The following is a 15,350-nucleotide window of genomic DNA, read 5'->3' on the forward strand; positions in this document are numbered from 1 at the left end:
GCATCCCAAAAGAATGGCGGACAACCATAGAGCGGAGAGTGGTACAGAACAGAGAGGGGGAGCTCCCAGCCATGTTGGTGGAGCAAGGAGGAGACTGGAGGAGTATACACAGGTTGACAAGCAAACAGATCTACGGAAAGTTTCTGGCACAGGCGTCGCAACGTCCGACCTCTCTGCCGTTCTGGGGCAAAGTTATGCCCAATTTGAATGTGGGACAAATCTGGGGACGATGGAGGGTGAGAGGGAACAGCATCGAGGCAGAAGACAACGACTACAAAATCCGACACAACAAAGTGTTCACCAACGTTATTCTGCACCAGTTTGACAAGGGGGTCGGCAGGGGGTGCGACGTCTGCGGCCTGCTGCCTGAAACACTATTGCACATGTACGGGCCACTGCTCGAAGCTGGCGAGCTTCTTTGAAACCCTGAAAAAGTGCTTAGTCAACAAACTGGGATTAATTTGGGACAGCGGGGATTCGTGGGATGTATTCTTTGTGTTTGGAGTGTGGGAGAAGAGCAGGGTGAAGAACGCAGCGCACATTTTCAAAAACATGGTCAAAAAACAGACACATTACAGATTGACGCACGGCGATGCGGCCTTCACCCGGCTCTTCATCAGAGACAGCCACCTCCTCTCCCTCAACAGGAGGGGGGAGATTGTATGGAACTGGTCAGGGAGGGAGGGAGGGGAGGAAGAAGTCTGAAATGATGTGAACGGAAAATGATGATTATGGGAAGGGTAAATAGAAACAGAGTTAAAGATGAGTCACGTTTTCTTTTAATTTTCTCTGTTATGTTTTATTCAAGTTAAGGGGAAGGCGGGATCATTCTGTTTAATGTGGAACGTGTGTCATTTAAAATCTCAAAGTGGTGTTTTAATGTGGGGAACAAGTATTGTAATGTTACCTTCTTCTAAAAACACAGTCTAAGGTTCGTTCAAAAGGGCTGATTTGTTTCATTTTCTGTTCTGGTTCCAAAGCGCTGATTTAAGTTGATGATTTGGAAAGCATGGCTTTATTTTATGTATAAAGAGAGACGGATACTATCTTGTGTAAGCGATACAAAGTGTAAAACAAATGTAACAATGTGGAATTGGACAATACATGCAATCAAAAATGTATTTTTTTTCCCCAAAATATATTTTCATAATAAAAGACAATAGAAAAAAAAAGCCGAGCGGTTAGTGACGTCGCCTTGTGGTGCAGTACACCCCGTATCGAATCCCGCACCGGGCAACAAAGTAACCGGTTACACAGGTTTAAAGGGTTAGTGCCTACATTTTTGTTGTTGACTGAAACTCCTTAGTGCCTTAAAAGAACACTAAAAAGGGGTCTATTTTCATTTCATTTATTATTTTCTATTGTGAATAAATAATACATCTTCATGAAAGCTCATTTCACTTTTCTCGTTGTCCTGTTGAGAAATATGTAGGGGTTAAAAGGGTTAAAAGTATAGGATTTTATAGGGAAAAGGTTAAAGTTCAACATGCATTTGCATCATAATATCTTAAGTTGGCAGACAATCAATACTTTACTTACCTTTAAGGGGTAACCTACATAAAAACAAAACAGGGTTTGTGTTAAAGGACCCAGGGCGCTGGATCTCAGGTAAGCTGATACCAAGAAAGCGCTACACACGTGGCAACTGTGGAACATCTCAAGACAAACATCTCAAGGCATCGGATGGATGTGGTGTGGGCTTTTCTATCGCAGGTACAGGTGCCGCCAGGATCCGCTGTTAATCGAGCTGGTCGCCTATCGCAACCGGCACGCTTGTTGCGTGTGATTCCTCACGGCAATGCGGACGAGGAGAGACTTTTCAGTCTGGTCCGTAAAAACAAACCTGGCTGCAGAGCCAGCAGCCTCGACATGGACAGAACACTCAGCTCGGTGATTACGGTCAAGGTCAACAACAAGGACCCCTGTTTTAAATTCGAGACCTTCTAAAGAAGGCTAAGAAGGAGACCCGGGAATGTAATAACGCAGTAAGCTCGACCACAGAGACCGCATCACTGCAGCGTCCACGCAGCCCTCCTTATTATAGACCATGTGAGTAACTCAGCTTTATTACGCCGCTGCTGTAGCTTATGGACTCGGCCACTGTACGTTGTGCAGGTCCTTTGGAGGTTTACCGGGCACGGCCCAACTGGGAGGAGACCCCGGGGTAGACCCAGAACCTGCTGGAGGGACCACATGTCCAGTCTGGCCTGGGAACGCCTTGGGATCCCCCAGGAGGAGCTGGAGGGCGTTGCTGGGGAGAGGGACGTCTGGAGTGCCCTACTCAGCTGGCTGCCACCGCGACCCGACCCCGGAGAAGCGGCTGAAGACGAGATGAGATGTTGCGCAACACGAAGGACACCTTGCGGTCATATGCTGGTACTGCGCGTTGTGGTTGCGCTGTGTACGTGCTCTGCTTATGGCGCAGTTTTCTCTGAATGTACGGACTGTTTTTATTGTCTGTTTGTGTCGTAAATGTTAATAAAAAATGAAAAATAATAATAATTGTATTCTTCGTTTGTTGTTAATAAAACAAACAAACAAATAAATAGTTGTATTCTTCGTTTGTGACCGCCCTGTCTGTCCGTCCGTCAACAAATCTCACGCATAAGAATTCGGCAAACTTGAGAGCTTTGCTCCAACCATATAAAAATGAAACGTCACAGCAACACACACACACACACACACACACACGCACACGCACACACACTGTGGTAGCAGACACACGTCTGCTTGGCAGGGCTGAAAAGTGGGTGCGTTGTGGGCCGTTTTGTGTTCCACACCTTTTCTACCATTTCGTGTTCATTGCTGAACGATGTGTGAATGTGGAGGAAAGGTCGGTGGGGTTGTTTTCTTCTCTGTCCGTCTGTTCAGCGTTGCAAGTCCGTTTCACTTTCAATTCGTAACCTGGTGAACTCAACTCTGCCTAGCAACGGAAGTCTCTCAGCCTTTCCTGAATTTCTATTGGTTAAAAGGTGATTCGTGACGCCCTCCCGCTGAAAAGGTCCGTAGTCTTGTTGGGCCGCTTGGAGGATCAACGTCGAGGAGAGAAGCGTCCGTCGTCTCTTCTTTTATTTGGTTTTAACAAATCCACTTGGTACAAGAAACAAGATGAAATTGGTTATTTTGCTGTTCATCTTTTGTCCTTTAGCATCTTCAGGTGTGTATATTCTTAAATTCTGACCGTTAAACGAGTTTTCGTGTGGAGACGGAGTTAGTCACTGCGCATGCTCGGCTGCTATCACAGGCTAAAGTACTATTCGCCTCGATCCTCGGAGAACATAAATGCTGAGTCCTCCTCTAGTTTATTATGGTTTATGGTCTATTCCTTAATTTCCGATATTCACATTTGCCTTTCTTGAAGACTTCTTGAACGAATGCTCCTTTAGTCGGAGGTTGTTGATGAAGATGCTTTAGTAACGGTGTCTTTGTGATTCATGTACTGATCATACCAGTGTGGAGTAACACCAGCCACTGTTTTAACATTATGTTGGTAAATAAGGGTGTACCGCTTTAAGAGCACGGTCTGGGGTCGGACTCTGATTGGTTGGTAGGGAGGGGGGAATGAGGAAGTTGTTGTTGTGTGGCGCGAACGGTATTGGGAGCTCCGCGCAAGTGACAGGAAATATTATCACTAAGAACTGTGATATATTGGACCTATGTCAACGTTTTGTGCAGCTGCGAAGAAGGATTAAATGTGTTTCCAAAGAGAGAAGACGGTGTCCTCGCCATTTTCAGTCGAAGTGAACTATTGAACCGTGTGGGGTTGTACTCCGGAGTTTAGCTAGCTAGCTAGCACCAGGCAGTGACGGACAGCGCCAGCGAACTTCGGCCCTGGATCCGAAATAAATTCGGTTCCCCTGTAACTTCCGGCGAAGGTAGTCAGAAGACGGAGACAGGACAAGTAACAATTATCCCACCCCGTTGTGTTTCTGCCAGTTCATGACTTTCCTTGTTACCTTACCGATACCAGCCGTATGGGGCGCTGTAGGCACGTTGTTGGCAGCTGAACCCAAACGCCCGTCTTCTTTACAGATGACGTTATATAGGCTTTTCATGAGAATTACCTTATAGGCGATAGGCTGTGAAATAAAAGGGGATTGTTATAATCACAAGAAGTCGGTGATATAGTTTAACTACTACTGCTACTCTGGGCTGCACCGTTAGGGGGCGCCACAGCGGATCGTCCAGTTTCCATGTCTTCCTGTCCTCTGCATCTTCCTCTGTCACACCCGCCACCTGCATGTCCTCCCTCGCCACACCCATAAGCCTCCTCTTTGGTATTCCTCTTGTCCTCCTCCCTGGCAGCTCCATATTCAGGTGATATGGTTTAACTGTCGTCTCAAATTCTCCAACTCCAAACTGTTCCGATGGCGACCATCGAAACACAAACAGTGACACAACACAACATGTTTAAAAAGTGTCACAACCCACAATCTGCAGGCCACACACCTTCCTCTGAATACCTTCCTCTGTGTTCAGTAAAGCCTGGCGTTTACTTCATGGGAGGGTTTTCTTTCTTTCTTTCTTTCTTTCTTTCTTTCTTTCTTTCTTTCTTGGCCTCTAGTTGAATATTTAGGGACAGGGACGCACCCATAACACTTCTTCAGACCAAGTACAAGTACTTACATTGGGGTAGCGAGTACTGATATGAGTACTTAATGATGCCCTTACACTTCTACCATGTTTTGTTTTCATCAGATGTGCGTCACTGTCTGACTGTAACACACTAAATACACAACATGGGGCTGTTGCTGACATTGTCACACTCAACCTTGTGTTTCCCTGAACCAACAACAACAACAACAACTTAGTTTTGTGTAACGCCTTTCAAGGAACCCAAGGACGCTTTCCACCAGATGAGGAACACAACCCAGCTGACTGCGTCTGTGTGGCGTGCCAGCCGTGTGTTCTGACATGTTTTGTGCGTGCATGTTGAGTTTCACCAGGTGATGGCGCTGTGCAGGGTTTGGAAGCGTAGGCTATATTAACTGCTGCTGAATTAATTAACTACATGGTTTTTACTACAGGGTCATGGGTACACACTGATTTGATGATTTATTTTGAACTGCAGTGAAAAACCCTACAAGGTTGTGTTGTTGTGTGGCGTTGCCTCTGGTACAAACGGGTATTTATTGTGATCCTTTTTAAACAGGTTGTGCTCGTCTCGTTACACAGTTGTGTGTCGCTTTTAGCTGCTGAAGCAGAAGTGCAGCAGAAAACACGGCTGGCACGCAGGACTTGTCTAGTCGGCTGTCGGTGTGCTTGTATCACAGCAGATTTACAAGTAGGATGATGAGGACATGAGGACAGTACCGGGCCCTATTTAGGGATGTTTGTTTTCTAAATATAAGCTCTCAAAAGAGAAGAAGGGCAGAGTCCTCGATAAAACACAACAACAGTGATTATATGAATTACACTGATAAATATTTCCTTCTGACTTTGACCTTAAAGTACAGACAGACACACAAACGACTAAAACCCATCACAAAAATCAGTGATGATGACAGAAAAGATGTGATTCCAACAGCTGAAATCCTCACATGATGTGTTTTCCTGACAGTGATCCACTCCCTGAAGTACTTCGACACTGGATCCTCCCACGTGCCAAACTTCCCAGAGTTTGTGGTTGTTGGGATGGTTGATGGTCTTCAGATGGTTCATTATGACAGCAACACTCAGAGAGCAGTACCCAAACAAGACTGGATGGACCAGGTCACAACAGGTGACCCACAGTACTGGGAGACGGAGACTGGAAATATGATGAGTCGCCAGCAGTGGTACAAAACCAACATTGAGACTGCGGAGCAGCGCTTCAACCAAACTGGAGGTACGTTTATGTTTCACTTCTCACCAATCAAATGTTTTTATTCAGAGAGACAAAGCTTCCATCTTCCTCCCCAACACCCACACACACACACACACACACCCACACACACATTAAGGGTGTAGTGTTTTGGGTAGTGTTCCGGTTTCTTCCTGGGTCCAGTAACAAAAGACTTTATTTCAATATGGTTTTATCAAAGTCTTTCCTGAGGAATATTCAGCTGTCATCAGAAATGAACAGCAAAGACATGAGTGAAGACTCGGGACTTCCCTCCATAGTCTTCATCTCAAGTCTTCATTTAAAACACTGGCATGTTGTCAGGTTGTCTGTGTCTGTCCTGTGACCATGGGCTGTGTCAGTACTGCTTATTGGCAGAATACAGGGGTTCAATGTGGCGATGCTTCAAGAGACTATTGACGTGTTGTGTTCAGTGCAGCTCCGTCAGTAAGAAAGGACACAGATAAAGCTGTGAGGACGGCGTCTTCAAAGTCTGTTGTCAACATTTACAGTCAAACCCGGACAGACGTTCAGCCCTCACATCCACACCCAGTTCCTAGCAACCACCCTTCTTAAGGTCCCCGCGGGCCCCGTGGACTTGGCGGCCAACGGGGTTTTGTTTTGAAATGAGAAAACCAGAATCCCCGTTTCCCCACTACCATTTAGAAAGAGAGAAACCAAAAACCTTTTCCCTCGGATGATAGAAAACGACCCGTTATCTGTCCAAAGGAGTTGAATCAAGTGCAACTGGACTTGTTATACATCCGTGAAGACGTTTCGCCTCTCATCCAAGAGGCTTCCTCAGTTCATGCCTTTCTGACTAGACCAAGCTAGTCTGACTGGCTGGTGATGAGACTCAGTATTTATCCTCTAGGAGTCGTTGTCAGAGCTATTGATATGCGTGGTTCTTTGTGATACGATGTTTACCAAGCCACGCAGAGAGAGAGATAGAGGGTGTTAAAGATGGACAGATGACTGTCCCCCCTGTCTTGACCAGCTGTAACATTAAAGTGTGTGCTGGTCGACCTGTTCCTGCTGTTATATTTGTCCAGATGAAAACCTTCCTTCAGACGGGGCGTATAGAGCGGCCCAGTGGTGAACCGTGGCCCTGCACCCTGGGCCTTCAGTAGGACCACATGTGGTGCTGAAACAATCCAGCATAGCAATGAAACCAACGTCCAGAGCCCTGTCACATGGAAGTTCAGCATATTAAAGGTTTCTTTGCCCTAACCGGCTTCACCATACACAAAGGGGATTCTGGAAAACCTTATAATCCAGCTTCTAGTCTACCCCTCTGGTCAGTGGTTTACAAACACACTAAAACTAATGTCCACATGCCTCATTAGAACAGCAGACGTCAGCAAAAGCTGCATAATTTGGAGGTAGAATAAAAGCAGAGGAAACCAGCCCATTATTGAAAAAAGCTGCGTACTCACCCAATGAAGGTCCCCCGAACACAAAGTCCGTCCTGCCATCCTTTGTAACAAAGTGTGCAGGTGCTGGCTCACACACTTTGTCCTTTGACTTCAAGTCATAAGAAGTTCTTTCTCAACTGAGGTTAAAGCCCAGGCTGACGGACGGGCCGGTCCACAGCTGCTTCTTGTGTGCCTTTTGTCCTTTTCAGTGCTGAGAATGTCTGTCCACGCAAGCTGTGGACACAGGGATGGTTAAGACCAGGCAAGTGAGGAGGGGGAGTTGGGACATACTTTGGGTCAGTCCCTTTTGCTGCAGAAGGTGGAGGAGATCAGAAGGGCTCCGTCCTTCGAAGTCACACGTGGACAGGGTGTCTCCCCGCCTGCCGCGCAATGACTGCTGGGAATGACTCCAGCATTCCCGCCACCCTGAGAGCAGGATAAGCAGTTTGGATAATGGATGGATGGTGTGTGTGTATGTGTATATATGTATGTGTGTGTGTGTGTGAGTGTGCATATGTGTGTGAGTGTTTGCGTGTGTGTGTGTATGTGTGTGTTTGTATGTGTGTGTGCATGTGCGTATGTGTGTGTGCGTGTGTGTATGTGTGTGCATATGTGTGTGAGTGTTTGTGTGTCTGTGTGAGTGTGTGTGTGTGAGTGAGTGAGTGCGTATGTGTGCGTGTATGTGTGTGTGTGTGTGTGTGTGTGTGTGTGTGTGTGTGTAAACCTTTCCTTCCTCTTTGCTGAGATGAGACTAGTGTGAGGTGGTGTAACAGTGGACAGGTGGAGATACTGTGTTCTGGTCCCTCTGGGTCTCTGTGGTGAACAGGGTTTGGACCTTAAAGGTTGACTGTGTCAGGATGTGTCTCTGCTTTAACACTCTCTCTGTCTCTATGTCTCTCTGTCTCTCTGTCTCTATATCTCTCTGTCTCTATGTCTCTATGTCTCTCTCTCTCTCTGTCTCTCTGTCTCTATATCTCTATGTCTCTCTGTCTCTCTGTCTGTCTTCTCTCAGGCGTCCACATTGTTCAGTTCATGAGTGGCTGTGAGTGGGACGATGAGACTGGAGACATTAATGGATATGAACAGCATGGTTATGATGGAGAAGACTTCATCGCTCTGGACCTGAAGACAGAGACATGGGTCGCTCCGACACCACAGGCTGTCATCACCAAACTGAGATGGGATCAAGACAAAGCTCTGTTGGCTTACAAGAAGAACTACTACACCCATGTGTGTGTTGACTGGCTGAAGAAGTATCTGCAGTATGGGAGCAACAGTCTCCAGAGGACAGGTAGAGTCACATGACCTGATGTGTTGTCATGGACACAGCCGTGTTCATATGTCTCTACTGTTTCTAATGTGCAGCAACATTACAGTGGTCATGGACTCGTGTGTCCACACCCGCTGCACACACAACAGCATGGCTGTGTGACTCTGTTTACAATGAGCAGGTTTTATTTTTACTTCATTCCAGCTTTCTTTTTACCTGCGTGTTGGTTCTTTATTCTTTATCTCTCTCTGACTTAGTGCACCTCTCTACCCCCCTTTCTTTTACCCCCCATTCCTGGATCTCTCTCTCTCTCTCTCTCTCTCTCTCTCTCTCTCTCTCTCTCTCTCTCTCTCTCTCGCTCTCTCTCTGAGTGCATGCTGGGAGTTTGGGGAGTTTGGCTGAGAGTCTTGTGACGTTTTCTCGATTTGTCTTCTTTTTGGTTGCTGCTGTGTTTGTTGTGTGTTTGTTGTGTGATTGTTTTGTGGTTGTGGTTCTTATTGTGGTTTGGTGTGTGTTCGGTGGTTGTGTGTTTGGTGGACGGTGAGCCGTGCTTCTTGGCGGGCATGGCATCCTTTGAGACACCGTCTCTCTCTGGGAGGCAGGCAGTGGGGGTTGTGCCTTGGCCCAGTACCAGGGTGGAGCAGGTGGTGTTGGTGGGAGGAGAACAGGTGGGGCATGGAAACATCTCATTTGCCTCACACATGAATGAAGCGCTGGTTGTGTTTATGAATGAACAGGTTTTCCCAACTAGCAGATAGAAAACGGCGTGTTTGTAGGTGATGAATTTACACTAGTTTCCCTGCTGGTGGTGCCTTCCACCCGGGTCACCGTGTCCAGAGGCCCTCCTTTTATTCCCAGCGAGGTGCTGGCACAAGAACTGAAGCGCTTCAAGAGGTCTGTGAGGGGGTTCTGGACGGTGAGTCTGGGCTGTAAGGACGCCAAACTGAACCAGGTTCAGTCTCTGTGGAGACACGTGTTCATGGATTTGGACTCTCCCACTCCAACACTGGATGTCTCCTTCTGTGTTTAGCATGAGGAGGGGGTTTATATGGTGTATGCTAGCTCCGGGGGGATGAAGTGTTGTGAGTGTGGAGATGTGGGTCAGGAGGGGATTGCTTGTCCCCATAGCCAGCACACAGCGGGGTGCGCTGCAGCTGATGTGTGGGACAGCGGGGAGGGGAGCAGCGGGCCGATGTGGGTGAGGATGGGGAGGGGGGCGGCGGACGCTGACCGAGGCTGCGCCTCCTGTACGGAGTGAGGCTGGTGGCTCTGTGGTTGGAGCCGCCGGGGCGTGTGGCTCTGTGTCTTCATATAGTTTAGCAGGGGAGGTGGAGGCTGAAGCTGTGGTCAGCACGGTGCAGAGGGAGGACAACATGGGGATGTTGGAGAAAGATGCAGAGCGTTGTTCAGTGTAGGAGGCTGAGATGCTGCAGGTCATACTGGACAAAGAGGCAGAGGAGCAGGTGATGAAGCCTGCTGGTTGCCATGGTAATGTGACTGACATGGAGTGTGAATCTGAAGATGAATCTGATACCAGTGGTGATTAGGGAAAACAACTCCGTTATTTTCTGAGGATGCTAAGGAGAGCCAGCCTCCCGCAAAAACTGCTGGTCAACTTTTACAGATGCTCAGTCGAGAGCATCCTACCAAGCTGCATGACAGCCTGGTGCAGCAGCCGCAGCAAAGCTGATGAAACAGCCCTCCAGCGTGTGGTGGAAACAGCACAGGACATTGTTGGCACTGAGCTGCCTTCACTAGAACATCTTCACAGCACTCGCTGTGTGAGGAGGGTGAAGAACGTCACAAAAGACATTACACACCCTGGACACCATCTGTCTCAGCTCCTGCCATCGGACGGCTGCTTCAGACCAATCCACACTTGCACAAAGAGACTGAAAAACAGCTTCTTTCCAAAAGCTGCGGCACTAATGAACTCAGACCTCTCCTCAGTCCCACGAGACTGATATGCTGCCCCCACTGGGCACGTGCAGTATTTGCATATATTTACTCACATGTCACTTTAAGCCACTTCACATCTGTCCACCCCACCTTTACTGCATTTTTGCTGATGGATGGATGGATGATTTTGCACCTCATAGCTTTGTTTTATCGTTAACTGTATTATATTTTATACCTTGTACTGCTTATATTTTGCACTTATATTGTTTAGACTCTGTACTTTTTATTGCTGATATTTTATATTTATCTCTTTTATGTATGCACCATTTTGAGGTTGACACACCTGCAGTTTCATTGTGCTTGGCACAATGAAGATAAAGAGTTCTTCTTGATTCTTATAAACTTCATATTAGCTGCTGCCAATTTAGCCATCTGCCTGAGCCATAAGAAGCGGGCCCGGGCGGTGGACTGTGTGGACCCTGTGCATGTTCTTACAGGACTGCTGAAGGCTCCCTACTACATCCCTACCACAAAATGGAAGACAATCTGGTGGCTTTCAGCTTTAAATTGGCAGGCAGGAAGTATTGTGCTCAGTGGGAGATGATGAAGACCTGCTCTTCTCTTTCTAAGTGTAAAAGGGAAAGTCATGGCTGTATTGTTGGCTTGTGTTTTCACTTTCACTTATGTAGTTGATGTCCTTTTGTCTGCATACATATTGTAGTGCTTAGTAAGGGGTTTTGTCAATCTCTCTCTCTCTGTCTCTCTCTGTCTGTCTCTCTCTCTGTGTGTCTCTCTGTCTCTCTCTCCAGTCCCTCCCTCAGTGTCTCTGCTCCAGAGGTCTCCCTCCTCTCCAGTCACCTGCCATGCTACAGGTTTCTACCCTGACATAATCGTGATGTTATGGAGGAGAGAGGAAGAGGAGGTCCATGAGGAGGTGGTCCATGGTGAGCTCCTCCCCAACCACGATGGAACCTTCCAGAGGAGCATTCAACTCCTCGTTGACCTTTCATCAATGAAGTCTGAGGAGTGGCAGAAGTACCACTGTGTGGTTCAGCTTTCTGGGATGAAGGACGACATCATCATCAAACTGGACCCATCACAGATCAAGACCAACTGGAAAGATCCTGGTTAGTTCGTTTGTTTCTGTTGGAGCCACTGAACAGAGCCACAACGGCCTAAGTAGGTACTAGCCAAAGGCTGACTTCTGTCACTGCCACTCATCAGCCAGTCTGGACCTCTTGATGTTCTTGCTAAGGTTGGATGTGTTTGACAGGTGTGAGCCCTCCATATAGACTCTGGTTTGCACCAAATTAATAGAAAAAAAAGATCACTAAAATTCAGGCCTCTTACAATCAAACTGTGGTATGGACTATTACTGGTGTAAGAGCAAACTCACCTTTGTCTTAATGAAGGAAATGATGAATTGCTGCATTGCTCATAGGGGGGAAAGCTGGAATTGTTTTATTGCTTTAAGTGATTCAAAATCTCCAGCAACAAAACGATAAAGAAAAATGGAGCATGACTAACAATTTACAGCCACTTCATCCATTTGAGCCTTAGGCTGCGGTCACACCAGAACTTGGCAGAGGGAAATTCCTTCGAATTGCCTTGTGGAATAGACACAAAAACTCAAATAAATTAATGAACCCTAGTTTATACTGTCTGCTGCTGCTCCATGACTGACTGGAAACCACGATGTCTGTTTTGTCGCGGAGCAGTTTATTTTTTAGCAGAGCACAGCAGTGTGAAGTTAGATGGTTATACGCTGCTAAATGAGAGCTTCCTCTTTTTACTGCCTCTAGTGGCTGCTCCGTCGGAGCTCACAACAGTCAGAGCAGAACTGTTATTGCTCGATGGAGCAAACTCACGTGTCAAAGTTCACCAAATTTGAACTCGACGTGAAGTCATCGAGGCGAACTCACCTTGCACCCAGATCCAAGTTCACTTATTGTGATGAATTCATTGATATGAATCAAATTCACCATGAAATATCACATGCACCAATGCTGCTGTGACCGCAGCCGAAGACTCACAAGGATATATATTTCTGTATACACAAACACACACATATGTATTTTTTCTATTTTTTTAATCAACAGCCACCATCATGCCCATCATCATTCGAGTGTTTGTTGCTGTCATCGTCATCGCAGCCATTGGCGTGGCTTGGTACTTGAAGAACAGATGCTGTGGAATCATATGAAATGGTTCAAATGTTTGATTTGTTTTTCATCAAGCTGATATTCTAGAAGTTTAGATGGCTCTCATATCCAGCCTCTCACTGAGTCTTACATGTAGCGTCACACTGAGAGATCTAGAGAGAGAGACAGAGAGAGAGAGAGAGGGAAAGAGAGAGAGGGAAAGAGAGAGAGAGATTGTTCTGAAGGTATTGTCTGATTTCCTCCAGTCAAGATCATAGTAACTTAAAATACATCAACATTATAACCAACCTAACACTTGGGTCAAGGGTCATCTGGAGATGTGGTTCAGTGGGGGGAGGGAGAACAGGGATAATGTATAATATATGGTGTCTTCCTCTGTGACGCCCTTAATCATTTGTTTTATGTCTTAATTTCAGCCAAGCGCCCCCCACCTTGTAAGTAGATGTTGTTTTTTACTTCATGACCAGGTCGTGAAACTTTCACACCACCTTACTGAAGCAGAAATGTCATTATTACACTTTCAACTTTTTACAGCTGAGGAGAAAATAGGCAATCCAAAAACTAGGGCAAATTCTGCAGTTGTTGTCAAATCGTGGCTTTTCCTCACATGTTGTGGTCCAGTAGCTCGCTTCAGGAGAAGTTTGTTAACGGACTGTTTCTGACCTCACAGCTCCTGACAGCGGCTCTGATCTCTCTCAGCAGCTGAACCCCGATGCTTCACACTGAACTAAGTAAGTCTGGTGTACATGGATCTACCACATGTGACCTGCTGCGCTGTGTTGTGTTATAGCGCCATCACCTGGCTGTGTGTAAAATGGTTGGTTGGTAAGGGCGGTCCTTAAAGTTAACAGTTTGTTGACCACCACGTCCTCAACTGACTTTGAACGTCCTGAATCTTTTCGGAGCTGCAGAGCTGACCTTTGACCCAAGCTGGTTTTCCCAGAACATGGAAGGCTTTAAAGTGTGTCTGTCCAGGAAATATGAACATTTGTATTATAAACTGACACCTGCCCTCATCTAGTGAATGAAGACACAATTAAAACAGATGATGGTATTTTATCAATAATAATGTCCTTGTTGGACAAAATTATCCTGTGTTTACTGGAAAAGTCATCGATATGTTTGAATATTTAAATGATGACTTTATAATAATGAGTTTCTACATTTTGTTTGTTGGTCTTCAAAGAATGAACATGTAGTGTTTTGGGACTGAGCCCCTTAAAGTTACAGTCCTGAAGTGTTAAATCTAAATGGTCTTTTTTGATATTTTCTGTGGCTGGTGTATTGAAGACAACAGCTAATTCACAAAGATCTGGCATCCGGGTAGTGTAGCGGTCTATTCCACTGCCTACCAACACAGGGATCGCCGGTTCAAATCCCCGTGTTACCTCTGCTTGGTTGGGCATCCCTACAGACACAATCGTCCGTGTCTGCGGGTGGGGAGCCGGATGTGGGTATGTGTCCTGGTCGCTGCACTAGCGCCTCCTCTTGTCGGTCGGGGTGCCTGTTCGGGGAGGAGGGGTAACTGGGGGGTAATAGTGTGATCCTCCCACGTGCTACGTCCCCCTGGTGAAACTCCTCACTGTCAGGTGAAAAGAAGCGGCTGGCGACTCCACATGTATGGGAGGAGGCATGTGGTAGTCTGCAGCCCTCCTCGGATCAGCGGAGGGGGTGGAGCAGAGACCAGGACAGCTCAGAAGAGTGGGGTAATTGGCCGGATACAGTTGTGGAGAAAAGGGGGGGGTAGGAATTTCTTTGGGTGCATGGTGTTTTCCATCTTCATCATAGCAGCCAAATGAGGAAGAAGAGGGCAGGTGGTGTTGAGTGTGAAGAGGAGGTGAAGTGGTTGTGTGTAACCAGCAGATGTGACAGAACAAGCTGGTAGAGGAGCTTTACCAACAGCCAGAACAACATGGATGAGGAGGACTCAGGCTCAGCCAGGTGTTCTGCTGGGTTTCTGCTGACTCTTGTTCATTTTGAATGGAGCTCTGACATGTGGTGTGGTCACATACCACCACGCTTCTTACTCACTCAGATAAAAACAGCATCAGCACCGTAACTCAGACTGACACGTGGACATATTTCCTGTCTTAATTGTGGTTCTGTCTTTTTGCAGGTCTGTGGACACGTTGGGGAATCAAGCAGACTTCAGTGCATAACTCCAGGTGGTGATCCTTCTCCAGGTGGTGAGCCTTCTCCAGGTGGTGATCCTTCTCCAGGTGGTGAGCCTTCTCCAGGTGGTGAGCCTTCTCCAGGTGGTGATCCTTCTCCAGGTGGTGATCCTTCTCCAGGTGGTGAGTCTTCTCCAGGTGGTGATCCTTCTCCAGGTGGTGATCCTTCTCCAGGTGGTGAGCCTTCTCCAGGTGGTGAGCGACTTTGTTCCTGGGTGCCTATTTGGCAAGGGCACAGAGTCTTAATCTCAGATGGTATTTGTGTGTGTTACACACTGCATATTACTCATAAACACTGCACAGGTCTTGACATTAAAGCAAATTTGTCTCTGGCAATGTGTGTCTTTTACTGGTTTGGATTGGTGTATTCCTTGCCTGCCTACTGGCCCCGCGGGCCACTGAACAGTTTAATTAGCTGGCCCGAGGTGGCCCAGAATGTTGAAAATGGTAATGTCAAGCCCTGCTGCACAATACTCACTTGCAATGGATGGAGTTTCCTCAAAGATTTCCTCCCTCTCAAACCCATAAACCAGTTGTCTGGTATGCTGAGCTTTCCTTTTTGGACAGACAAGGTGAGAGCAGAGGGGGAAAACCCGGCTTCAGAAAGTAGAA

General features: G+C 46.9%; 1 protein-coding gene across 1 annotated transcript; it reads left to right on the plus strand.

Annotated features, from left to right (window-relative positions):
* Nucleotides 1-3,026: 3,026 nt before the first annotated feature.
* LOC130128574 (class I histocompatibility antigen, F10 alpha chain-like) lies at nt 3,027-14,710 on the plus strand. Its single transcript, XM_056298213.1, has 6 exons — nt 3,027-3,157; nt 5,561-5,827; nt 8,249-8,527; nt 11,215-11,532; nt 13,238-13,298; nt 14,684-14,710. The coding sequence occupies exons 1-5, from the start codon at nt 3,109-3,111 to the stop codon at nt 13,291-13,293; spliced, it is 969 nt and encodes a 322-aa protein (XP_056154188.1). The 5' UTR covers nt 3,027-3,108; the 3' UTR covers nt 13,294-13,298; nt 14,684-14,710.
* The last annotated feature ends 640 nt before the right edge of the window (nt 14,711-15,350 follow it).

The sequence above is a fragment of the Lampris incognitus genome, chromosome 18 (genome assembly GCF_029633865.1).
Source record: "Lampris incognitus isolate fLamInc1 chromosome 18, fLamInc1.hap2, whole genome shotgun sequence".
NCBI classification, from domain to species: Eukaryota; Metazoa; Chordata; class Actinopteri; order Lampriformes; family Lampridae; genus Lampris; species Lampris incognitus.